The following is a 27674-nucleotide window of genomic DNA, read 5'->3' on the forward strand; positions in this document are numbered from 1 at the left end:
AACGTGGTGGAAAGGGTTTGACATCTCTTCGTTTCTCACTCCGACGTTCCGCTTGCCTTTGATCAATTTGGAGGACCAAGTCGATTAACTCAGAGACATCAGTAGGTCTTCTTGGAATTTGGGACAACCCATCCTTTAACTCGTCCCTTAGGCCTCTATAGAAAATTGCCGCTCTTTTTGCTGCAGGCCAATTAGTTTCCACGATTAGCTTGTTGTATTGTGCCAGATAAGCAACTAGTTCTCGGTTTCCCTGTTTCAGATCCAAAAGCTCGTTATCCGTGGTCTGAGAAATTGTGCGACGATCAAAGATTCGAAGAAACTCTGCTTTGAAATCTTCAAATTTATACAACACCGGATCATTAGAGGAGACCAAAGGCAATGACCACGCTGCAGCATCACCACTAAGATAGGACAGCACAAACGCCACTTTGGACTGATCCTCTTTAAATAAAATGGGCTTACAGAGGAAATGCAGGGAGCACTGGGTTAAAAAGATCTGCGCCTTATGCGGATCTCCCTGAAATCTTTCGGGAGGGGCCAACGGAATAGTTGGGGACATTGCATGGACCACTTGCGTAGTTAACGCTGATGATGACGAGGAGGTAGAAGCAAAGGTGGGAGGCTTTAACCCTCCGAAATTTGGACTAGGACTCACAGAAAGTTCCTCTACCCGCTGCCTAAGGTAACTAGCCTCCTGATTGGATTTCCTAACCTCTTCCTTGGTTTCACTAAGCTGCTTTTGCAAATCCTCTAGAATAGTTGCCAAAGCCTTAACATCTAAACCCTCTGCCATTCTGCCCAGACGGAGAGAAATGTTAATGGCACTTCAATCTGTCAGAAAGCGTACCTGAATTCCTTTGACTCCGTGGAAGCAGATGGCCAGGAGGTTCTCGCTAATGGTGAGAATTTCCCAACTCCCCTACACCCCTGTACCCAGAGAACTCTGAGCCCAGGAATGAAAGGGAAAGGGGAAGTGGATAACAAACAGAGAGACTGCCACACATAAAATCTTCTACTCTTCGTTCAGGAAGATCATCTCCTGCAAAAATAAGCAAAACATTACTACAGTTCCCCACTATATTCTGGCACCTTCTCCTTTCTCCCTCAATTTATTCTCAACCTTTAAGTACCTGAATGTGTGCAGACTTTAGCCCCTCTCTTGTAGATAATTAGATAGGTCTGGGACTTGGAAGCCCAGGTAAGTAGCTTTTCATAAGTCTTCGAGTGGAATTCAAACTGAACTTGAAGAATTAAACTTGCTGCAGGTTCTCAGTTGGTATAATACTGTATAACCAATATGCATATCAGAATATACCCTACTATACTTGAAGTCATCTAGGCACTGGAAGGATGATAGGAGATTGCCGCTTGAATAATCCACAAATGAGTCTCTAACTCACGCAGGTGAGTCTTTGTCCAAATAGTTCAAAGTCTGATTCAAAATAATATCGAGTCTTTCTCTAATGTAGCCCAACTGGTTCAAACGAAATTAGCATTCAGCTTCAAATTTGGAGTGAATAGGAATCACTCGACAAGAAAGTTCACAGGTAAGAATAGGCTTCAGAATTGGAATAGCGCTAGGCTCTTACCTCACTCTAGTAGACTTTAACACACAAGCACGAGAGGAGTCCTACCAAGAGAGGAGGCAAGGTACAGCGCCGCTGCTGAGGAACGATTCAGGAACTGGAACGAACTCGCTAAAAGACTAAAAAAAGTCTAGAGCTAGTGAAGGGAAGGGACCGGGGGGCTTGGGCCTGAATATCGAAAACTGGGATACTTCGAAAAGACGCGCTAAAACAGAAGCGTCTTACTCACAGGAATTTGACTGTTGAAGTGCGCAGAGAAAACGGCTCGAGCGCACAAAATGGCCGCCACGAAAGACTAGAGCGTAAAGCAACTAGTCAGTGGCACAATCAGGAAGTGTCTCTTTACATCTGAATTGCGCTACAAGTAGCCTCCAAAGACAGCCAGGAAGCGTGTGACTGGAGCCTGACCTGATCTTAAAACGAACCCTTGATGCCGAACTCTCCACCACCCGCTGGGACCTGACAACGCCCTTAAATCATGGTTTCCGTTCCGAACCCTCAGACTCCATCTTGTAAACGGCATCCATCTTGTGACTTGCCCTCATATAGTCAATTGATTAAGACCGAGTTTGATCTGAAAGGACACGTCCACCGTAGCTGACTTCCCCATGACCTGGCCGAGCTGACTCCACTGCCTCCAGCCAAACCTGTTTGGGCAGCTCCTCGCCCAGTGGCCGAGTAAGATATCATCAAGGCACAACATGCCATAAACCATTCACTACATACAGACCATGTTTTCCATACACGTACACCTGTCCATGACTCTTGTTTATGACCAGTTTTTACGATGGGAGGGTGCCTGACCTTATTGGTGTTTCATCGATATCTGATGGGAATCCTGGGCCTGGCTGGGTAATCCATCACCAACTTGACATCTAAAATATGTGCTGACCAGTATGACTTCGCTCTTTGTATTATTGTAGAAATATGTGTATAACCATATCATAAACGTCAAAAAAACATCAAAAACGCCACCCGCACTCACCACCAACTAATCCGAAAGGCCAAGAAAACAGCATTCAAGGATCGACTAGACAACAACGCCCACAACAGCAAGGAACTTTTCAACATCGTCAAGGAATTTTCCAATCCCTCGGCCAACTCCAACGACATCACCCCCTCTCAAGCCCTCTGCGACTCCCTAGCCTCATTCTTCCACAACAAGATTGCAGACATCCACAACAGCTTCGACAACCAACCCGGAAACCAACCCACCCTACCTTGTGCTGAACATTCTCCCCCCGTGAACACCCTTAACGACTGGAACCCAATCGCCACTGAGGACACAATCCGCCTGATGAATTCCATCCACTCAGGATCCCCCACAGACCCATGTCCTCACCACATCTTCAACAAAGCAGACTCCGTCATAGCACCGCACCTCCGAGACGTCATCAACAGCTCCCTCAACTCCGCCACCTTCCCGGAAGACTGGAAACACGCTGAACTCACCGCCCTTCTGAAGAAACCCACAGCGGACCCCACCGAACTCAAAAATTACCGCCCCATCTCGCTCCTTCCATTTCCGGCCAAAGTCATCGAGAAAGCTGTCAACAACCAACTCGCCGCCTTCCTCGAAGCCAACAAATCCCTCGACTCCTCACAATCTGGCTTCCGAGCAAAACACAGCACTGAGACCGCCCTCATCGCAGCAACAGACGACATTCGAACTCTACTGGACAATGGAGACACAGTCGCCCTCATCCTCCTCGACCTCTCTGCAGCATTTGACACAGTCTGCCACAGCACCCTTTTACAACGCCTCAATAACATCGGAATCCAAGGAAAAGCACTTGAATGGATCACCTCGTTCCTCACCGGAAGAACTCAGAAAGTCCGCCTCCCACCATTCAAGTCCGAGGCCACTGAAGTCATCTGTGGCGTACCACAAGGATCCTCACTCAGCCCCACCCTCTTCAACGTATACATGAGCCCCCTCGCGACCATCGCCCGCCAACACAACCTCAACATCATCTCCTACGCGGATGACACTCAACTAATCCTTTCTCTCACCAATGACCCCAGCACCGCCAAAACTAACCTACACAAAGGAATGAAAGAAGTTGCCGAATGGATGAAACAAAGCCGTCTGAAACTGAACTCAGACAAAACAGAAGTCCTCATCTTAGGTACATCCCCCTCTGCATGGGACGACTCCTGGTGGCCGGAAGCCCTCGGAAAGGCACCCATCCCGACAGACCACGCACGGAACTTAGGCATCATACTGGACTCTTCACTCTCAATGAATAGACAAGTCAGCGCCGTATCCTCTTCCTGCTTCAACATTCTTCGCATGCTGAGAAAAACATTTCGCTGGATCCCCACCGAAACAAGGAAAACAGTCACATATGCTCTGGTCACGAGCCGACTAGACTACGGAAACACCCTCTACGCAGGCATTACCGCCAAACTCCAGAAGAAACTCCAACGAATCCAAAACGCCTCAGCCAGGATCATATTAGACATCCCACGCAACGAGCACATCTCCGGTCACCTTAAAGACCTCCACTGGCTACCCGTCAATAAGAGGATCACTTTCCGACTGCTAACCCACGCACACAAATCACTCTACGACATCGGACCAGAATGCCTCAACTCACGACTGTCCTTCTACACCCCCTCCCGCCAACTACGTTCTTCCAGCCAAGCCCTCGCCACTGTACCTCGCATCAACAAGACCACCATGGGCGGCAGATCCTTCTCATACCTGGCTGCTAAAACATGGAACTCACTCCCCGCTTACCTTCGCCTTACCCAGAACCACCTAGCATTCAGAAAGCAGCTTAAAACGTGGATATTTGACAAGTAATCTTCCTCCCCTCTCTAAGCGCCTTGGGACCCTCTGGGTATGTAGTGCGCTATATAAATTCTCTGACTTGACTTGACTTGACATAAACTAGTGCCTTGTTGCTGGAATCACTCTCTGTGGAACGGGGCGGGTATGGTTCTAGGGCGAACAGGAACATGGTCTGGAAAGCCCACAGAGAACCATAATAACTGAATGGCAGGATGAAGTATGGGATGCCCTTATCTGTTGTGTGTGGCATGAGTCCACAAACCCAACAATTCGATGTGTTCATTATAGACTGGTGCTGGTGTAGGAGCTGGATGAAGGAGTTATTTATGAACTCTAGTCTTCTGGCAGACTCGTGTTCAGGAAGAGGGTGAAAGGAGTGTAAAGAAGCAGTTGGAGGAGGTGTGGGCTGAGTGTTGTTTACAAAGGTGATTTGAAACGTGGATAAGGTATAACCAATCAAGAACATCTTTTGCTTTGAAATGTAAAGGGAGTCTCTTCTTTCCCTCCAGTGTGTCCACACCCAGCTCACAGGAATGTAGCAATACACATATCTGTCTGGGGGTATTCCTCTCCTCCTCATGTCTTCACAAAGCAGGTCTGGGCCTCCCAAAATGGAACGCAGGGTCCTCCATGTAATGTACATTTGCAGGCACACTTACTCAGGGTACATTCACAGCACACGATCAGTCCAGTACTGTTCCTCCATGCATTGTACTCTTAAGCATGCTCATGTTTTCAATACACACACACAGATTGCGCACACTGTTCAGCACAGATCTTTTCTATATTTACCCAGGATGTGCTCTTTACAAACACATACACTGCCAGCACACACACTCACTATGTGTGCTCTGTACAATATTTTACCCTTCATGTAGTGTACTCCACGCAAGTAGACATACGCTCTGCACAAACTTTATCCACATGTGCATTGCACAGCACTACATCTCTCAAGTAATATATTCCTCCCAGGCATAGATGCACCCAGTACATATACAATCTCCACATGCACTACACAGTTCTGCTCTATCCCTGAACTGTACCCTTACTAGGTACACATACACCCAGTGTAGGATCACTACTCCTGTGTTATGCAGTATCATACTTCTACATGATGTAGGCCAAGGGTGAGTTAAGCAAACAGAGTGGAACTTTTATAAAGGTAACTAGGCCTGTAGGCCTCACTCAAGTGACTAAGGAAAGGTCCAGTCTACTGATAACTATAAGGTATGCTGACACCACCTCACTTGTGCTGCTTAACTCCTGGTGAAGGCGGTAGTCTTCCACCACTATGAAAGTAGTTCTTTGGGTGCCCCTCTTGGTCAGCAAGACTGCAGTCCGTGAGACAGGCCATAGCGCACATGCCTGATCTGTGTACACCTATGACAAAAAGTTAGCATCAGGGATCCAGACAACAGTACTGTTGTGCACTCAGGGCAGGGGAACACATCTTTACGATGCAGAGGACATTTCCATCCCAACAGAGTCAATAATTTTTGCTTTTGCTACAGCTTCAATAAGTCAAAGGCCTTTCATAAAGAAATACACATTTTAAGTTGCATGACCACTGAAACATTGTTCTGGGACTGACCGCTTTGGTGCAGAAAAGGGAACTGATGAAATCTGAGAGACCAAACTGATGATGTGTAGTACCAAGGAAATGTACCATGCCATGCCCGTTATTCAAATGTCAGCAGACCTAAAGTTGTAAAAACTCAGAATATATTTATTTTGTAAAGCACATTTTTTACTACAGGTTTAGTAGTAAACTTATTTTACATGAACAGAAATAAATTAACACAAGTTATAATTATGTTGTACTCACTTCTTCTAATGTTTTGCAGGCAGCACGGGTTTCAAGGATTGTTCGAATGTGCTCTTTAATTTTGTGCAATGCTAGATCAAGTTGTTGAGGTAGAGGTAAGCTGGAGTCTGGTAATGAGCCTGTAGCTTCTTCAAACTGTAAGGTGAAACATACATGAATTCCAAAGTAACACCTCTTTAAAGGAAGTGTAACATATTACATCACAGAATTCATTCTATTTTTAATTACCTTTCGAGCAGTGCTGAGAACTTCATTTTGCTGATGTTCATACATGTCTAGCTGGCGTTCCATTTCTACTTCTCGCTGGTCCCATGCCATCTGTCGCTCTTCATGAAACTGAAAAAGAAGGCATCAGTATCATTTCACTTTTCCTATGGGCCTGAAATAATCTACAGTACTATCCCCCCTACTATATATGTATGGAGCGATCTAACAGCGATGAAGGCTTATAGGTGTTAAATTAAAAAGGTCGAGTGAGGGACAGAGAGCAAGTGAATAGCAATGTCAAAGGCTGTCTTCTATTTTCCTGAGAAAGCTTGGGAGCATGTGGTCTGCTCTGCAAACTGAAGGAGACCTTTGAAAGTGTCTGACATCAGGAAACATGCGTGTGTCACCAAGTTCTGATCGCTCCTTCACATCTGCAAAAACTGTTAAGCTGAAAAAGCCAACCCTACCATGGCGCTTCGTAGAGTTTTTTGCCTGGATTTTGAAACCTACAGCACTCACTCTTCTTGGTCTCCCACCTCAAAAACAAACTAATTTGATTTATTTCTGTCTTATCATAGGTCATACTGTAACCTCCCATGCGGATTACAGAGGTCAGGAGTAATTAAACCACTCTTAAAGTTTTCAAGAAGAAAAATCTTGTATGCCTTGTACATTAGCTTCTGGAACTCCTCAAACACATCAACACTCACAACCCCTTTTTATCCGCATCAATCACCCTACACGTTTCAGCAATACTGTGCATGATTATACACAGAATAACTAATGTATACAGTATATGAATCCATCTAGTATTAATTGATCCTTCATGCGAATTAATCAGATATTCTCTCCAAGTAGCCTGTGACAACTGCCAAACACATTTTTTTATCATCTGGCCGAAACTTTAGTCTTTCACTAGCTAAAGAGTTAAGAAACCTTTTTGAGGATGTACAGTAAAAGCCACACTGAAGAGAAACAAAAATGCATTGATTCGAATAATTTACAGACAAAAAACAACAAAGTGTTGGCAGACTTATTTGATGGGAAACAGTGAAATAAAAGGAAATAAGGCACACTGCGAAAAATGAGAATAGGTAAATGTATTAGGTTTTGAATATGTGATTAATAATAAGCTACTTTTTGTTGTAAGCTGTAGCTAGTGGAGTAGTTGTACAATATAAGTTACAGAAAGTCTGCTAAAGTGTCATGACTTGTCTATGTATAAAAAGGAAATATATTGTGCTGTTAGTAGTGGTATAGGGTGGGTAAGTAATAGCAACGTTTTGAGAAATGAAAGAGGGGAATAAAAGAATGATGCAATATTACGTGTTTAAAGGATTTCTGACTACTTTTGGGTGTGGTGCCACTGCACCTGCTGCACCATTCAAATCAAGCGCCTTTTAACAGCAAGATAATTGCAATTGTGTCTGCCTGAATAGTAGAAGTTGTAGCAATATTAGCTGCTTATTGGAGCTCTGACAACCTTTGGATCCGGTATCACTGCACCTGCTGCACCATTCAAATCATGACCCTGTTGTCTTGAAGATAACTGCACTAGTGACTGCCTGTTTAGTAGTAAAATATGTCAATATTAGGTGTTTAGTGGGGTGAGTGGAGCTTTTAGTCCTGATGCTACAGCACCTGCTGTGTCATTTAAATCATGACCCTATTGCCTGCTAGATAATGCACTTGAGACTGTCTCACCTATTAGTGGCTTTTAGCAATAATCTGAGTTTAATGGGGTCACAAGAGCTTTTCACCCAAAGCTACTGCACCTGCTGCACCATTAAAATCAAGTGTGTTATAACTGCAAGGTAACTACAATTGTGACTGTCTGTTTAGTAGTCAAATATAGCAATATTATGTGTTTAGAGGAGTTCTGACATCGTTAGGGCCCAGTGCTACTGTATCCACTGTACCATTAAAATCATGACCCTGTTATCTGCAAGGTGACTGTACTTGTGACTGCCTGTTTAGTTTTAAATTTAAGCAACAATCTGGGTTTAGTGGGGTGACTAAAGCTTTTGGTCCCTGTGCCACTCCACATACTACACCATTCAAATCAAGTCCCTTTTGACTACAATTGTGACTGCCCGTTTAGTAGTCCCATATAGCAAAAGTATGTATAGAGGAGTTCTGACAACTTTTGGCTCGGTGCTACTGCACCTGCTGGACCACTGAAATCATGACCCTGTTGTCTGCAAGGTATGTGCACTTGTGGCTGCCTGTTTAGTAGAAAAATATAGCATAGCTCTTGTATATTAAACACTGTGTGTTAAAAATTAAGTTAATACAACATTTAAGAAATTCATCATAATGACCGAATAGATTAAGTTAAAAAAATCAATACGATAATGCCAACAAAGTGCAATGAAAGGTACTGATGCATGAATAGGAAATGCCACAAACCTTCTAAGGCTAAAACATTTGCTTTACACAACTAAGTTATGAAGAAGAACGCATTCCAGCATATTATTAGAAGCTGTCTGCCTTTTTCGTGGCAGGACATCTTATCTTGACAGTGAATGGGCCTTCAACAGTGTGAACAGTTTTAGTAGAAGTACCGTAAATGCGTGCAGCCAGGGGAAGTTAAGAAAAAAAGGTTCTACACAAAAGCGAATAAAAACAGTAATTTGGTGTTGAGAAATGTTAAGAGCCTCCTTTTAAGATATGTTAAATACAGGGCATTTCACAAGCACCTAAATAGAATCAAAGATAAATATTTCAAGCAAGTTAAATATGTTGTGGTGCATGCAGTTTGTGACAAACAATTACCAAATTCATCAGTCAAATATTTGCTGCTAAAACAAATTACCTAAAACAAAAAAAGAGATGTGTAAATCTAAATCTTATGCGAAATACTCCCGGAACCTTCTGTGTGGGTAATACACAGTTTTCAGGTTTTCAACTTCCAAAACGATTCCAATTTTGATAAAAAATAAAACCAATGCGCACTATTAGTTCATATAGGGTATGGCTGTATACTGTACCTTGCTTTGCTGAACAATTTCTTCTTCGAGGCCACTGATAAGGCGCTCATGTTCAGAAATTATGTTATTTAAATACTTAATCTCTTCCTTTTTCTTGACTAACTCTCGATTCAGTTTTAGTTCATGTAGACGAAGTTCTTCCATTTTCTTCTGCCACTCAATGACCTGTTAAAAGGCAAAAACAATGATAAACTTATTAAAAGACACACATGCCCCCATGATGGGTGGACAGGTATCACCCAGTTAAGTCCTCTGGTAGTTATGGATAGCTGGGGCACAGCATATTATGGGGCAGAGTTAACAGGCATTACCATTGGACCAATGAGGGTTAACCATGAAAAGTGCAAAATCACCAGGTAATCAGCAAGTCCAAGTCCGACTCCTCATTTTCTACTGACGTTTACTAAGGAGATTTTGGCTGCTGAAAAGTGCATGCACAAAGCAAAGTTTAAAAGTATACACCCATATGTACTCTGGCAAAACACCAAGGTTCACAAAATGCTTCACATAACTTTACTTCTCCAAAAAGAGCAGGAAAAATACACCATTTTTATACAATCGAAAATCCCTTGCACAGCATCTCCACAGTAGAATGTAGTTCAATGTAACTAAACAGTAAATCACACAGGGCAATTCTTATACTGTGACTCTCACTGGCTGGTTATTGTCTTGTCTGTTCACTGAGTTGCCGTCACTTTAACCTTGATTTAATGTTATTTATAGTGACCTCCTAAACTACACAGAAATCTAATTCCAGGAGTAAAACAGTGTGTGTGTTATAAGATGTGTGTGGGCATAGGCTTGTTGTGCTGCACACAGCAGAAAATAAAGGAGCATGTTCATATTTCTTGCAATAAAGCCATGCCTGCTTAGGTCTCACCTAGACCGCGCTTGCGCTGTCTTTCCAAGACTATAGTATACACTTTAGTGTGGAAGCTTCGTGGAAGCTCTGCCACACTCTCCGCCCATCTATTTCATTGGCTTAAGTCAGTAAATGCTGCCATCCCATTGGTTTAAGGCTTGTTAGTCCCTCCTCATGACAATTATGTCGTCATTTGTATCCTTCCAAGGCTACTGGCCCCTTTACTCGCCGCACTTTCTTCTGGTGCATGGCCTAATCACAAGGGCACGCACACAATGACGTGCTCTCTTCCTGGCCAGCTTTACGGAGGGCAGCACGCAAGCTAATTAATAACATTGCCACTCCTGCATAATGCGATAACAAGAGAGGGTCAGGCGTTGTAAACAAGTTGTACAATACGCGGGAGTCTCGGCTCCAATATCGAGTGGCAGGGGTCGCTTTTTGTTAACATTGCTGTATATGTAAGACTGCTTCGCAGGACTTGTCAAGGAGCGGGGTCGGGTCCCTTTGGAAAGCAACAAGCCGCCGCCGGCTACAGGTCTAACCCCAGAGCGCCGCGATGCGTGTTACTGCAGCCACCGCCAGCCACCACACCGGCATGAGCGTGCACTGCTGGAAAAGGGGCACTCCTGGGTGCAAAGTGAGGTGGAGTACCCGGGTGTTCTGCAAAGGGCCAGCGGAGTCGATTCAGGAGAGACCCTATTCCAGGGGCAGAGAAAGGTGAACCGCTGATTTAATGGTGTCTGAGTAACCCCCCTCCCTCACTGCCCAGGGCGGGATGTCCTGAGGACCCATCCGGATGATCACCATCGAAGCAGTGCCACACTTGCACTCCACCGGTGGGAAAACTGCCGGTGGTGTTATGTTATGTTATGTTATGTTATGTTATGTGGTTTTTATTAGGCGCACAGATGCTCCAGCTAAGGAGCGTCCTGGCGCCCGACAAGGCAGCTACACAACACAACTAAATAAAAACAGCACAAGCAAAATGACTAAGGGAATAAAAATGTTTTCACGGCGCGACGAAAAGAAAGCAAATCACTCATAGCGCGAATTGCCGGGGGTAAGGAGTTCCACAAAGCAGCGGCCCGCACTCGAAATGAGCGTCCACCGGCCCTGCTTCGCTTAAAGCGCGGTACCACGGCCAATTCGAGGTCTGCCGATCTTAAAGGTCGTGCTGGGATGTAGTTGGCCATGAGGGTCGTAAGGATCGTTGCCGGGGACCCCTTCAAGATCTTGTAGGCGACGCAGAGGACCTTAAACTGAATCCGCTGCGCCACCGGGAGCCAATGCAGCGCTCGTATGGTGCTGGAGGTAGGACAGAATCTTGGAAGGCCTACCACCGCTCTCGCTGCTGCATTCTGGATCCGTTGCAGGCGCCCGATCTCAGCTACGTTCAACCCGGCCAGCAAAGAACTAGCATAATCCAGCCTGGAGATGACGGTAGCTTGGATCATGAGTTGCCGAGTAGGGGCATCGAAGAACTTTAGCACAGGACGGAGCCCACGCAAGATGCCGAAGCAACAAGCAGCCGTGCGTTTGGTGTGGCATGCAAACGTAAGGGAAGGGTCCAACCAGACCCCGAGGTTCTTAAGCTCGGAGACTGGGATGAGAGAACCCAACTCCTCCGGCCACCATCTCTCTCCCCACAGTTCCGGTTGTCTACCAAATACCATCACCTCGGTCTTACTAGCGTTTAGCTGGAGACAATTAAGCGTCATCCAGCTAGCGACCGCCCTCAGTCCTTGTTGAAACCTAGGAGCGTCGACTTCAGCATCCCCGCTGATCGAGACCGCTAGCTGGGTGTCATCGGCATATGACACCATGGTCATACCCCATTGTTTGACAACCTCAGCTAGCGGCCTTACGTACAGATTGAACAGCGTAGGACTCAGCGAGGAGCCTTGGGGGACGCCCAGGTTCAACGGATGGAATTTTGACTGATAAGGTGGGACGGTCACGCTAAAGGCCCGGTTGGTTAAGAACGACCGGAACCAGTCGAGAGCAGTGCCGGTGACACCAGCCTCCTCTAAACGCTGCAGAAGGATAGGGTGCGAGACGGTGTCAAAGGCAGCGCTTAGATCTAATAGCACCAGCGCTGCCGTTTGTCCCGCGTCAAGCACGGAGCGAAGGTGCTCCACCATATAAAGCAGAGCCGTCTCCGTGCTATGACCTGCCCTAAACCCATTCTGCGTGACGTCGAGTATATCAGCTCGACGAAGATGTTCCGAGAGAGCGGCATTTACGTGTGCCTCCATCACCTTAGCCGGCCACGGCAAGAGTGAAATAGGCCGATAGCTCTCCGGCTTGCTCCCATCCAGGCTAGGTTTCTTCAGGATCGGACGAACCATGGCTCGCTTCCACTTCAGTGGAACTACGCCAGATGTAAGTGACGCATTGACCAAGGAACAAAGCGGAGAGATGTCATGTGCCGCCAGGTCCTTGAACACTTCAGGGCAAAGTGGATCCTCAGGGGACCCAGACTTCACTCTGCCGGCCAAAGTGCCTAGGCTATCAGAGTTTAACAAAGGTAGAGAACATAATCCCTCAGATGGTGGTGGCTTAGAAGATGTAATCGCCGAGGGAACGACCACAGGAAAGGCTCGATAGATGGCATTCACCTTTTCCAAGAAAAACTCTGCCAACTTTTCACAGTGCTCCACAGAGCTCTGGTGAGATGTTGTAACTTTTTTGGCAGTGAGGTCTTTCAATACCTTAAAGATAGCCTTTGCCGGGTTCGAACTGTTCCTGAATTGTGTCGCATAAAAAGCGGCACGAGTTCTACACACCGCCCGATGGTACACCTTCACTGTTGCCTGATATAGAACTTTCTTAGAGCTGGAATAGGCTTTGCGCCATGCCCGCTCTGCGCGCCTGCAAGAGACCTTCAGAGCCCGCAGAGAGTCGTCGTACCAGGGGCTGGCCTTGCCAGATCCAGTTTTACAGGTCACCAGGGGGATAAGGGTGTCCAAGGCCCTGGAGACCCAGTCGCTAAACCTATCGTACATCTGATCAGGCGGACCTGAGACGTCAAGCGGGTCAGCTGATAAGAGATGAAAGATGTTGGTGTTTGTAGGAAAGGAGAGGGTGGGGGAGGCGGATCAAGGGGTGTCAGCTTTGCCATTATTTCAATTTAGGACTTTAAATCCAGTCGGCACTCTGAATTGTATATGGCTTCAGTTGTAAGCCTTTAGTTTGAATATTCACTGTTGTGACTTCATCTACTTGAAGCACTTGCTTTCCCTTTGTTCTGCCTCCTCCCCCGGATCGCCAGGTACCTGAGCGCTATGGTAAAATGGTGGTGTCAAACAAATTCCCCTGCCTCAACAGCAATGCTGTGCATACGCCAGCCTTCTTATTCCATCAGCGCAGCACTCGGCATGCCTTTGCAGAGAGGGACAATTACCTTTCAGTGACAAGCAGCTCTCTCAGGCTACGATGCAGACTCTTCACTCTCAGGTTATAACTGGGGAAAGCAGCTTAGGGCTTGGAGCAGGAAGGAGTATGCAGAGGGTGCTTGTGGCAGGAGACCGGGTATTCATTTTTTATTTTTTGAAGAGTCCATTCCCTGTTTCCTTTGTTTTAGATTCATTTCATGCCGCAGATCACTTCCTGGTTACTTACTGCTCTTAGAACCCTCTCTAAAGCCTCACGTGATATGGGAGAGATTAGACTCAATGACACTTAATGTACGAGTTACTTACCTACGGTAACAATGTATCTGGTAGAGGCGATTCTAGCCGCAGATTCCTTCAAGCAGAATTATTCCCAGGCGTGAGACTGGATCCGGAAACTTTTTTGCCATAGCATCCCTGCGCGCCGGAGGCGGGGCGACATCACGAGTCTCCGCCCAGGAGTCGTCAGCATACGTGACGCCAGCGAGGTCACATAAGCCCCACCCTGGCGTGCTTACGCCAGTTTTCTTTGGAGAACTTTTCCGCACCACTACGTGGAGCCACCAAATAAAAAACTGTTGGAGCATGAGAACAGTGTGCGAAAGAGTATACAAAAAAGAAACCCTATTGAAACAGTGCAACACCGCAGTGTCCAAGGGCAGAGAGAGAGAGAGAGAGAGGAGGAACAGAGCAGAGCCCTGAGCAGCCACCCTGCCAATACATAGACAGCAACCCCCCACCTCTCCCCCGGAGACAGGGAACCTGCGTAAAAGTCATGACACATGTAGCAGGCCTACAACCACACCCCAAAACAATGAAGGGGAGACAATCCCAACAGGCAGGAACAACTAACCTCCAGCCACCCCAGCCTAGAGGGCATCCACCCCCAAGAAACAAGTGTAAGGCACGACCAGAGAGCTCCAACTCAGAAGAGGTAGAGGGGCCAGGCCCCAAGCAGCAAGAAGAAGGGAGGAAGGGAGAGATGGGAGGTAACCTCCCCGACCTGGAGTAGCCAGAGCAGTGGGGCATAGGAGCACCAGAACCCCACCTTCCCTGAACCAAAGAGGAGTCCCAGAACCAAAGAGGAGGGAAGTACAGCAACCAGACAGAGCCACCATCAAGAGCAAAAGAAGGTACTCACAGAGGACATGGCCCCCCACCGGGAGGCGAGTACCAAGGATCAGCCCAGGGGTCCTCGCAGAACGGGGAGGAAGGGCGGGCCGTGAAGGAATTCACAGCTAGAATCGTCTCAACCAGATACATTATTACAGAAGGTAAGTAACTTGTACATCTGATAGAGACTACTAGCCGCAGATTCCTTCACGTAGAATAGATACCCTAGCAATACCTACGGGGAAGGAGGGTCTGCGAAAGGCCCTCACCAGTCTGGACAGGACAGAAGGCCCACAGGGGACCAGACCTGTAGACAAGGGAGGCAACCTTGTCCCTACTAGGCAAGAGGACCCCCACAAGTCAAACGCCAGTAGCCCCAGAAGGGATGTAGGAGGAAGAAGAAAGAGTGGAGGCCCATAGACTCACAACAGAGGAACCAAGGGCAAGGCCGGAGAGGCCAAAGCACCCCACTCCACCCCCAGGGCAACCGATCTTCCACCCAATGCCAGGACAGGCAGAGGAGCAAGAAGAAGCCCAGAGGGCCTAATGAAACCAAGGAAGAGGCGAGCTCACCCAGAGGGAATGCAACAAGCCAGCCAGAACGGAGCCATAACCAGAAGCCTCCAGAAGCATGAAGGACACTGAAGCATCCAAGCTCTCAGCACAAGAGCAGGAAGGAGAGGAAATGGCCGGACCTACTACTACAAGGCCAGCGCACACAACCTCAAGAAGCAATTGCAACATACAGAAACGCCATGGAGAACATACACCAGAAGGCAACCAGCACTCCCCAGCAGAGCATAGCTATGTAGCAGCTACCACTACTGTACGGTAAGTCCCAAAACACGGGAACCCTCTTTGGAAGAACTTCAGCAGCAGAGGAGAAAGCAAAAGTGCCATGTGGAAAAAAACAACCCCGCGGTAGGCTTGACATCAGCCCAAAGAAAAACAGAAGGCCTAATCTCAGGGCCCAGGCTGTGTAACTATTCCAGCAAAAACACACACACAGAGACAAAATGGGCCGTCCAGCAGCCAACAATGCCAAAGTCCCATCAAGGAGGACTCAATGGCCAGGAAATCCCATCTATAGCAAAGGCATTCAAAAGGCCTAAACCCAGCTCAACTCAGCAGTCACTGAGGAGGAGGAGGGGAATAAGGCGGGGGAGGAGGAGGAGGACGGAGCCCCACCAAGAACGTCTGGATGGCAGAATCAGCCGGGGCATGGAACAACAGGCTGCCATAAAATGGAAGATCAGTGAGCCATTTCCGAATATTCTCAGGGAACATGCCGTCCCGAAGCCAAGCATGGTGACGGAGGGCGAATGAGAAAGCCATGGCCCGGCCCGGCACCTCCGAAATGTCCAGAGCGGAGCGGAGAATAAACTCCGCTAGGTCTCGACCATCCAAAGCATGATGCCGTAAGTCCAGCTGAGCAGTCTCCTGGGAAGCAGCGGATCCCAGAGACTCAGCCGAGCCCCACAAACAAGAGGAGGCCAATACACACAAGGTGTTAAGGGCCCGCAGTTCAGCACTGGTTAAGGCGGACATGTTGCGCCCCCAAGAGTCCAGTCAGCGGGCCTCCCGGGATGGCGGAGTCAACAGTGGCGGCAGGGAGGGTAAGGCGGTCGGCAAAAGTGGACTGGCAGCAGAGGGGTGGAGGGAGAGGCACAACGGGTCACGTGATGCTGGAAGGAGTCGGTGCAGAAGGTGTTGAGGCACCGGATCCCCGAGGCGGGACTCCTCCAAGCCCCTGTTAGGGAAAAAAGGAGTGAACCCTCAAAGGGGAGCAAGATCTCCCTCCCACCAGAGCCCTGGTGGAGAACCTCCAAGAGATGGTCAGCCAGGAAATGAGCAATCGGGTCCCCCATGCACAAAATGCCCACTGCCGTGGACACCGCGTGAGCGAAGGCCGCACCCGCCACCATAGTGTCCCGCGGAGAAGAAAGCAGTTCCTCCGTGGGTGACGGCTGGAGACTAAGGCGGCCACCCCGAAGCCAAGCGGGACGGGCAAGGCCAGACCTGGATGCCAGAAGGTACTGAAGAATGGGGGACATGCGGCTCCTCCGATGAGCACCTTGGTCTCAGAAAAGGCGGCGAGCCACCCTTCGACGACGCCGGTGAAAAAGACACCACACGGCGGCCAGTCTACGGGAAAGAGGACACCAATATGCAGCCAGCCTCCGGAGAAGTGGGAGTGTCCGAAGACGAATCTGCGGCACGATCTCTGGGTGGAGCCGTAGAGTCAGCACCCTGAGGCAGGACACCAGCACCATCCGGCGCCTAAGGAAAGACTGGATAGGGCTCCTCCAAGTCACATCGCACCAGGGACCGGAGCCGCAGCGGCCACGGTGCGGCGCTGGAACAGCGCCGACTCGACCTCCGCCAAGGCAGCCGTATGCGTGGAGGGACGAGAGGGAACTGGGGAGTGACACAAAGCCCTCCGCCAGTCTCGGCCCAAAATGTTGCTGAGGCGGTCCGGCGATCCATGCGGTGGCACCAGGGACGAATCAAGTTCCCACTCGCCCTCCGACGAGGCAGCCACCCGCTGGGTGGGACAAGAAGGGCCCGGAGGGGGAAGAGGAGTCCCCATCCCACCTCGACCCCGAGCGGGATAAGGAGAGGTCACCGACCCCTGTGGCGTTGCCCAAAGCAGACACCGGCGCCTTGACTTGGTTTGCCTCTGGTATGAGTGTTTTATCTGGGAGTACCTGTTAATACAGCCACAGCAACCAGTGCACTCCACCATTTGTGGATGGATGTTATTGCAGTAATGCTTTAAGAATTAGTGAGTGTGAACTGTCTGGCGGCGACACCCATTTGGAGCCATCCTACTGACCACGGGAGCTTCCGCCTTTCCTGTAGGCACCTGCTGTTGCAGTGGCTCCATGATCTTTAGGTAAATACCCTTAAATCCTTACATTTGCTTTCCTCTTGATCCCTGACATCTGGGCAGAGCATTTTCATACAACCTGGATTAGTAATCAGTTGTATTTGTCAATTTCCCTGGTTTATTATTTATCAACAAGGAGTATGGATGCATCATCAGAACCATAGCAATAGCCTATGGGTACTGGCCTTGTTCAGGGCCAACCAACTAAATGCAGCATGCTTTGTTATGGCCTTGGTGTGGCACCCTTGTGAATAACATTTCAGTGCTTCCATAGCTCAATGTGTAGCCAAACATTGTTTTTCAATAGTCGCATATGTCATCTCATGAGTCAACACTTTTGAAATAATGTACGAGTTACTTACCTTTGGTAAAGATGTATCTGGTAGAGACGATTCTAGCCACAGATTCCTTAACGTAGAATTATCCCCAGGCGTGAGACTGGACCTGGAATTTTATTGTCACAGCATCCCTGCACCCCGGGCGGATGGCATCACATGACTCCGCCCAGGCGTTGTCCGTGTACGTGACATCAATGGAGGTCACATAAGTCCCACGCGGTGCGCCTATGTCAGTTTTCTTCGGAGAACTTTTCCGTGCCACAACGTCGAGTGATCAGACAAAACTGTGGGATTATGGGCACAGTGTGCAAAGAATGGTAACAAACAACACCATAAGGAGCAGTGTCAACACCGCAGCAGCCAAAGGCAGGGAAAAAAAAAAAAAAAAAAAAAGAACAGAGTACAGCCCTGAACAGCCACCCTGCCAGGATGTAATTGTCACGACAACATACAGCAGGACCACAACCCCAACCAGGAACAACGAAGGGGAAACTGTTCTCAAGACAAACAGGAACGACAAATCGCCAGGGAAATCCCAGCACAGAGTGTGACAACCCCCCACAAAGAACAAGGGCAAGGCATGATTAGATGACCCCAACCCAGAAGGTAGCAGAGGGACCAGAACCCCTAGCAACCGGGGAAGAGGAAGGGGAGGGAAAAAAGTGAAGGCAAGCCCCTAACCTGGACCAAAGCAGAGGGGCACAGGAGAACATAGAACTCCATCCTCCAAAGAGTCCAGAGGAGGAAAGAACAAGCACAGAACAAATCATCCTGTTAAAAGAGCGATAGAAGGCGCTCACAGAAGATACACCCACCCACCGGGAGGCGAGTGCAGACGACCAAGCCAAAGGCCCTCGCAGAACAAGTAGGAAGGGCGGGCCGTGAAGGAATCTGCGGCTAGTATCGTCTCTACCAGATACATTGTTACCGAAGGTAAGTAACTCATACATCTGATAGAGACTACTAGCTGCAGATTCCTTAACGTAGAATAGATACCCTAGCCATACCCACAGGGAAGGAGGGTCTACGAAAGGGCCCCACCAGGCTGGACATAACAGTGGGCCCCACTGGTGACCAGGCCAACAGATGCGGCGAGGAGCCTCATCCCCGCAGGCAAGGGGAACACCCATAGCAGAATGCCACCGCTCCCACGGGGGCGGGGGAAGAAGAAAAGGAGAAAGAGGAAGCCCATTCCGCTCAACAGAGGAAACAAGGCAAGGGGAGGCCGAAGCACCCCACGTCCTTACTGGGATACAGATTCGCCATCCAAGGCCAAGACAAGGAAGAGGTAGAAGAGTAGCCCAGAGGCTCCAAGAAAGAAGGAAGAACAGCCCGGGGCACCCAGGAAGAGCGGCAGGCTGCGCCCCAAAAAAGGTAAGAACACAAAAATCTTCACAACCCCCAGGCCAGCAAACATGAGGGTGAAGAAGACCTGGACACACCACCGAGAGGGGTATGCACACATGAGCCAAAAGGAGCAGAACCAGCGTCACAACGCCAGGCTGCAGACAGCAGGTCAGACCTGATGAACAGCGCAGCAACCCCAGAGAAGGACACCTCGGGGTGCCACCCAGGCATTCACATTCAGCACAAGGAAATTGGACCTGCAAGTACATAAGCGCCACGCAGGGCAGAGACCCGCAGGCGACCACAACTTACCAGCACATAACAAGCTATAAAACAGCTACCAGTACCCCACATAGGATATGTTAGTCCCAAACATCGGAACCCTCTTAGGAAGAAATGCACAAGTTACTTACCTTGGGTAACGATATATCTGTAAAAAACAGTAGTTAGTGTTAGATTCCTTACCTTAGAATATCCCCAGGCGTCAGGCTGGATCCGGAAAGTTTTAGTCAGCAGTACCCTTGCGCATCGGTAGGAGTACTTAGACGCCGTCCTTGCGCGCTGACCTAAGTCCTGTACATAGCTTTCCGCACCAGGAACGCAGTGCCATGATAGAAACCGACACTGGTGCCATGAAACTAGGGCTCTCAAATGGAGATACCTTAACCCTAGATATCGTTTCGCAGAACGGGGAAGTTGGTTGGGCGGTAAGGAATCTAACACTAACTACTGTTTCTTACAGATATATTGTTACCGAAGGTAAGTACCTGGTTTATCAGAAAGAAATAGGTTAGTGTTAGATTCCTTACCTTAGAATAGATACCCCAGCAATACCAACCCCGGTGGTGGGTCTGCAAACCAAGATCACACCAGAAAGTCGTGGAGAACGGAACGGCTGAAAAAGACATCTCTCCGGACTTGGCTGTCCAGGCAGTAGTGCCTAGGAAACGTGTGCAGCGAGGCCCATGTAGCTGCCTGACAGATGTTCTGCAAGGGAACTCCCCGACCCAGGGCAGTAGTAGCCGTCATGGCCCGAGTGGAATGGGCGTGCAGCCCCACAGGAGGCTCCTTTTTCGCCAAGGAATAACAGACTTTGATGCACAATACGACTCACCGAAAGATGGTCCGCTTGGCACCGCCCATCCCTTCTTAGCGCCCATGTAACCAACAAAGAGCTGGTCGTTCACCCGGAACTGGCGTGTGCTGTCTAGATAGAAGGAGAGCACACATTTTGGGTCCAGACAGTGGAGACTCTCTTCCTCTTTTGAGGGAAGAAGAGGCGGAAAGAAGGTGGGCAAGGTGATGGACTGCCCGATATGAAAGGCTGTGACCACCTTGGGCAGGAAAGAAGGACGAGTCCTTAGAACAACTTTGTCCGGATGGACAGAGAGAAAAAGAGGTTTAGAAGATAGAGCCTGGAGCTCACTCACTTTCCTGGCCGAGGTGATGGCAACCAGGAATGCATTCTTAAGAGTCAGAAGACGAAGAGGACAGTTATGAAGTGGCTCAAAGGGAGCGCACTTCAGATAAGTAAGCACAAGGTTCAAGTCCCACTGAGGCATCACAAAGGGAACAGGAGGAAACATGGGTGTGATGCCTTTCAAGAATCTATTTACAACAGGGGACTTGAAAAGAGAAGGCTGATCAGGATGCCTTAAGAAGGCTGAAATGGCAGAGAGGTAACCTTTGATAGTGGTGCCCAGAGCAGAGCCCTGCTGGGCAAAATAAAGAAGGAATAGGAGCATATCTGAAACGAAGGCAGAGAGTGGATCCACAACCTTTGCTGTGCACCATGCCACAAATTTGTTCCACCAGCAGCCGTATACCGATTTTGTGGAGGGACGCCTGGCTGCCAGAATCACATCACAGACTTCAGGAGAGAAGTCAAATGGCCTCAACTGTAGCCGCTCTATCTCCACGCATGTAGGTGGAGACTGGACAGGTTCGGATGGAGGACCGTCCCTTGCTGCTGCGACAGAAGGTCCTCCCGACGAGGCAGACGAATCGGGGGATCGACTGACATGCTGAGTAGCTCAGGATAGCAGTATCTACGAGCCCAGTCCGGAGCCACAAGGATGACTTGGGCCCGGTCTCGCCTGATCTTCTTCAGCACTCTGGGCAGAAGTGGTATAGGCAGAAAGGCGTACAACAGACCGCAGCTCCACTCGTGACGAAAAGCGTCTACGAGCAAGTGCCGCCTTGGAAATTCCAACGCGCAGAACTGATGACATTGCGCATTCTCTTCTGTGGCGAATAGATCTAATCAAGGCTCTCCCAACTGCCGAAAGAGACCTTGCACCACGTCCGAGCTCAGATGCCATTCGTGATCCATCATGCACCGGCGGCTGAGTTTGTCCGCCCTGGCATTCAGGGAACCTGCCAGCTATTGAACCACCAGGGTGACGCCCTGGTTTTCCAGCCATGTCCAGAGGCGCAGAGCCTCCTGACAAAGGGTCCACAACCCCACCCCGCCATGTTTGTTGCAGTAACACATGGCGGTGGTGTTGTCCATGAACACCTGCGCTACACTTCCCCGAACAGAGGAAAGGAATGCCTTCAGTGCAAGACAGATCGCCCGCAGCTCCAGAAGGTGGATATGGAGCCGGGACTCCGCCGTGGAACAGAGGCCTCTGATCTCCACCTCTCCCATATGGCCCCCCATTCCAGGAGGGACGCATCCGTCACTACTACGTGCTCCGGTTGAGGTAGGGAGAGGGATCTGCCGCTGACCTAATCGCGGTTCGTGAGCCACCACTGCAACTGACTCGCAGTGCCCTCTGAGACCAGGACGTGGTCGGACAGGTTGCCCTGATGCTGTGCCCACTGAAACTTCAGGTCCCACTGTAGAGCCCGCATCCGCCACCTGGCGTGATGCACCAGAAGGATGCAGGAGGCCATCACCCCCAGGAGCCGCAGCGTCAAACTGACCGAAACCCGGGATAAAGGCTGAAAGATCAGAATCAGAGCCTGAATATCCCGAACTCGCTGTTCGAGGGAATAAGGAAAATGCTACTTACCAGTATGCATCTGTTCTTGGCATGTAGAGCTGCATAGTCGTACACTTAGCAATAGATCGCCACCTGGTGTTGGGCTCGGATGATTGCAGGTTGTTGTCTTCTTGGAAGAAGTCTTTGTAGTCACGAGATAGGTGACTCCTCCCTTGGACAATACTGCGCATGGTCATCGACTCCATCCTCAGATTGTTTTTCGCCATGATGGGAAATGATGGAGTTAGTAGAAGTAAAGAGAAAGGATGTCCATGCGTGTGCATCTAAGTAAGATGAGTACTGGAACGGATACAAGTCCCGGGAGGCGGGAGGGCGTGTACGACTCTGCAGCTCTACATGCCAAGAACAGATGCATACTGGTAAGGAGCATTTTCCGTTCGAGGCATATGAGCTGCAGATCATACACTTAGCATCGATTGTGCAGCAGTGTCTCCCCTAGCGGTGGTCGCTTGTATCCGTTGCAGCATACTGAAATAGTGTTCTAAGGACAGCTTGGCCTACTGCAGCTTGCTGCTTGGCTTGCACATCAACACAATAGTGTTTAGTGAAGGTGTGTATTGTAGACCATGTTGCTGCCTTGCATATGTCCTCTAGTGGTATATTTCCTAAGAAAGCCATAGAGGCTCCTAGTTTGCGAGTGGAGTGCGCTCTAGGAGGAACCGTTAGTGTACGTTTAGCTTTTTGATAACATATTTGTATACACTTTACAATCCATCTGGCAATTCCTCCTTTAGAGATGGGATTGCCCTTGTGTGGGGGAGAGAAAGATACAAATTGTTGTTTTGTCTTTCTGAAGGAATTAGTCCTGTCTGTGTAGTATAACAGAGCTCTTCTAACATCTAAGGTGAGTAAAGCCCTTTCTGCTACAGAGTCCGGTTTTTGAAAAAACACTGGTAGGTCTAATGATTGGTTAAGGTGAAAAGGAGTAATAACTTTTGGCAGGAATTTAGGATTGGGCCTAAGAACCACTTTTTTAGGTTGTATCTGAAAAAATGGTTCTTGTATTGTGAATGCTTGTATTTCACTAACTCTTCTGAGAGAGGTGATGGCAACAAGGAAAGCAGTTTTCCATGTTAGGAATTGCAATTCACACTTATGTAAAGGCTCAAAAGGGGGTCCGTAAGTCTTGTAAGGACCACATTTAGGTTCCATAATGGAGCAGGCGGTAACCTAGGTGATATTATTCGTTTTAATCTTTCCATAAATACTTTTATTGCAGGTACTCTAAAGAGAGATAGATGTTGCCAATTCTGTAAATCAGCTGCAATTTCTGCCAGATGCAGGCGTATGGAAGAATAAGCCAAATTGGACCTTTGTAGGTGTAGAAGGTAGCAAATAATATTTCGGATTGAAACATCCAGTGGATCAATGTGATTATTGTTACAATATATTGCAAATCTTTTCCACTTAGCCGCATAACATGCTCTGGTGGTAGGTCTCGTAGCTTCTTTAATTATGTTCATACAGTCTGGTGGTAGGTTTAAGTAACCAAACTCTAAGACTTCAGGAGCCAGATCGCCAAATTCAGTTGGCTTGGTTCTGGGTGTCTTATTTCTCCATGGTTCTGTGTTAACAGGGATGGTGTGAGCCGTAATTTCTGATGTTGAACCAGTGAGAGATCTAGTAGTGTGGTGAACCACAGCTGACGTGCCCATGTGGGAGCCACTAGTATTAGTTTGAGAGACTGTTGTCTGAGCTTGCGTACTACTAGTGAAATGAGTGGGAGAGGTGAAAAGCATACGCAAATCTGCCTGACCAGTTTATCCATATCGCATTCCTCTCCGACCGTGGGTGTGGAAACCTGGCGGCGAAGGTTGGGCACTTTGCATTTTCGTGGGTGGCAAACAGATCTATCTGTGGATGCCCCCACACTTGGAAGAATGGTTGAAGAACTTGTGGGTGTATCTCCCATTCGTGACTCTGTTGTGACTGACGACTCAACAGATCTGCTATCTGATTGTGAATTCCTGGAAGGTATTCTACTGTCAGGTGTATGTTTTGAGGAATGGCCCATCTCCAAATGTTCTGTGCAAGCTGGGACAGTTGCAGAGAGTGTGTCCGCCCCTGTTTTTGTATATAATACATGGCTGTCATATTGTCCGTCCGGATTAGGACAGCTTTGTTTCGTACTTGTACCTGAAACGTTTTGAGTGCTAGGAAAATTGCTAGCAGCTCTAGATAGTTGATATGGAACTGTCTTTTTTGGTTGTTCCATTGGCCTTGTGTGGTATAATGCAAGAGATGGGCTCCCCATCCTGTGAGGGATGCATCTGTCGTGAGCACTATCTGTGGAACAGGGTCTAGGAACGGCCGTCCCTTTGTCAAGTTTTTGGTGTTCCACCATTGCAGAGAGCGATATGTACGGCTGTCTACCAACACCAGGTCTGTGAGCTGACCTTGAGCTGGATTCCACTGTTGTGCTACACATTCTTGTAATGGGCGCATTTGCAGTCTTGCGTGAGGAACTATGAAGATGCAAGACGCCATCCTGCCTATTAGTCTCATGAACACTCTGGCTTGGAGAGACTGCTGGTGTTGAAAAAGGGAGACTAAGGTCTGAATGCTCTGTATCCTGGCTTGACTGGGATACACTAGAGCTGTAGATGTGTCTATGGTAGCTCCTAGATATTGATGAACGTGCGAAGGCTCTAGGTGCGACTTGGTGTAGTTTATTGTAAACCCTAAGTCGTGCAATGTCTCAATTGTTTGTTTTGTGTGTTGGACACACTGGTTGAACGATTTTGCTTTTATGAGCCAATCGTCGAGGTAAGGGAAGACATGTACCTGTTGTATACTGAGATGTGCTGCTACTACTGCTAAACACTTTGTAAACACTTGTGGTGCTGTTGTGACCCCGAATGGAAGGACTTTGAACTGATAGTGCTGTCCTTGTATGACAAACCTTAGAAACTTCCTGTGCCCAGGATGTATAGGAACATGAAAATAGGCGTCCTTTAGGTCTAGTGTTGAAAGAAAGTCTCCCTGTTGTAGTAGTCTGAGTACTTGTTGTAAAGTTATCATGTGAAAATGATCTGATTGTATGTAATGGTTGAGGGGCCTGAGGTTGAGAATTGGTCTTAATGTCCCGTCCTTCTTGGGAATTAGGAAGTACAGGGAGTAAACTCCTGTTCCCCGTTCCTCGAAAGGAAGTACTTGAATAGCATCCTTTTGTAGAAGTGCTAGAACTTCCTGTTGAAGCAGAGTCATATGTTCTGTGGACATTGGACGCTGCCTGGGTGGTATGTTTGGGGGGGGGTTGCTGTGAGTTCTAGGCAGTAGCCATGTTGGATAATCTGTCTTACCCACCTGTCTCTTGTGATGGAATTCCAGACAGGTAGGAACTGGGATAATCTGCCTCCCACAGGAGTGGAATGCTGTAGGGGAGGCACAGGGAAGTCACTGTTTGGGAGTGGAAGAGGAGCGGTTGTTGTTATTACCTCTACCTCTTCCCTTATTATTGTTGCCTCTGTATCCTCCTCTAAAGTAGCTTTTGTTAGAGGAGGTCTGTGTGTGCGTCTTAAAAGATGATGTTGTATCTGTGCCAGTCTGCTTGGAGCCTCCTCTATAAAAGGAGCGGCGAAAAGAACTTCTAGTCTGTGTGGATTGTAATGCACCCAAAGACTTAGCTGTGTCCGTGTCTTTCTTCATCTTTTCTAGTGTGTTGTCTACTTCCGGTCCGAAAAACTGGTTCTGATTGAAGGGCTGGTTCAAGATAGTAGTCTGTACCTCTGGTTTGAAACCTGAAATGCATAACCACGTATGACGTCTGAGTATAACACTAGTATTGACTGCTCTGGATGCTGTGTCAGCTACATCTAGTGCACATTTAATTAAGGCATTGGATATTAATTTGCCTTCTTGTAAGAGCTCTGCTGCCTGATCTTTGTATTGATCTGGGAGGTGCTCCATTCGTTTTTCTAATTAGTCATAGTGAGCCCTGTCATAGCATGAAAGTAAGGCTTGTGTGTTTGCTATACGCCATATGTTTGTTGCCTGCACAGCAATCTGTTTCCCTGACACATCAATAACTTTAGATTCTTTGTCAGGCAGGGGCCTGTCACCAGAGGTCTGGGAATTGGCTCTTTTACGTGCATTAGACACTACCAAAGAGTCTAGTGGCAGATGTCCCTTAATATAGACTGGATTAGATGGTGCTGGTCTATACTTCTTTTCCATTCTCGGATTTAACACCCTACATCGTATGGGGTCTTTAAATATGTCTGGAGCATGTTTAATGACTCCTTTGATCATGGGTAGTATTTGTGCAGACCTTTGTGACTGCTCAAATGTGTCCAGTACAAAATCCTCATCAATGGCATCAGAGTGCATTGGAACACCATGGTAAAGGGCAGCTCTATTTATTAGATGATTAAACCCAATACTATCTTCTGGAGGGGAAGGATTTGTTGGGTAGTATTGAGGATCAGGAATGTCTGGCACATTGTGTGGTGGAAAACCATATATGTCGTCATCCTCAGGATATTCTGGATCATCTAAAGGGTAAGCATGTGGCTCTGGTACGTCATTCCCCCCACCTAGATCATACTTCTCATCAGTGTGATGTGATGATGCAGGAGATTGAACAGGAGAAGCTATAGGTTCAATATAAGGAGGGATAGGAGAGGAAGAAGGTGAAGGAGAGGAAGGGTGCATTGGAGAAGTTGCACAATCCTTCTTTTTGGCAGGAACCACAGGTGGAAGTGGTGTGTGCTGGTCTTTTCTTGTAAGGAATTGCTTCCACATGTCCAGTTTTTCGATTGATATAGACCTTTTTCTGTTTAGGATCTGGTCTAAACAGTTCTTCCTCCTCTACAATCTTCTTCGGCGTCGATTTTTTCGGTGCCGATAGGGGTTGTTTAGTGTTCTTTGCTTTAGGAGGAGTTATCGAGTCCTGTGGCAAATTTTTCGGTGCCGAAGGTGGTTTCGGCTTGGTAGGCTTGCTAGAGGGTTTAGGCGTCTCTGTATCAGGCCTTGGAGTCTTTGGTACCGAAGTTGGAGATTTCGGCGTGGGGACAGGTCTCGTTGGGCCTGCGGCGTCGGACTCTGGCTTTCCATCTTTATTTTTGGAACCGGAACGTTTCGGAGTCGAAGCTTTCGGATGCGGAACAGTTTTTGGCTTCGGCACCGATGTGTCGTTTGGTTTGGGTGCCGAAGGGTCTTTGTCTTTGGGCACCGAAGGGCATTTTGGCTTCGGTGTCGAAGAGTCCTTCGGTGTCGAAGGATGTTTCGGTGCCAATGGAGGAGGTGGAATCGGCACATGTGGTTTCTTCGGTGCCAAGGCACCGGAAGGCGCAGTCTTTTTCCTCGGAGCCAAGC

The 27674-nt window shown here is 48.2% G+C and overlaps 1 protein-coding gene across 1 annotated transcript in view; it reads right to left on the minus strand.

Annotated features, from left to right (window-relative positions):
* CEP290 (centrosomal protein 290) overlaps positions 1-27674 on the minus strand; it is a 1386965-nt gene that overhangs the window by 670111 nt on the left and 689180 nt on the right. Inside the window, exons 31-33 of the mRNA XM_086918001.1 lie at positions 9406-9570; positions 6437-6544; positions 6209-6343 (exon numbers count right to left, since the gene is read on the minus strand). Coding sequence (XP_086774127.1) covers positions 6209-6343; positions 6437-6544; positions 9406-9570 — 408 coding nt within the window. The remainder of the gene's footprint in view (positions 1-6208; positions 6344-6436; positions 6545-9405; positions 9571-27674) is intronic.

This window comes from Lissotriton vulgaris, chromosome 1_1, assembly GCF_964263255.1.
Source record: "Lissotriton vulgaris chromosome 1_1, aLisVul1.2, whole genome shotgun sequence".
Taxonomy (NCBI): Eukaryota; Metazoa; Chordata; class Amphibia; order Caudata; family Salamandridae; genus Lissotriton; species Lissotriton vulgaris.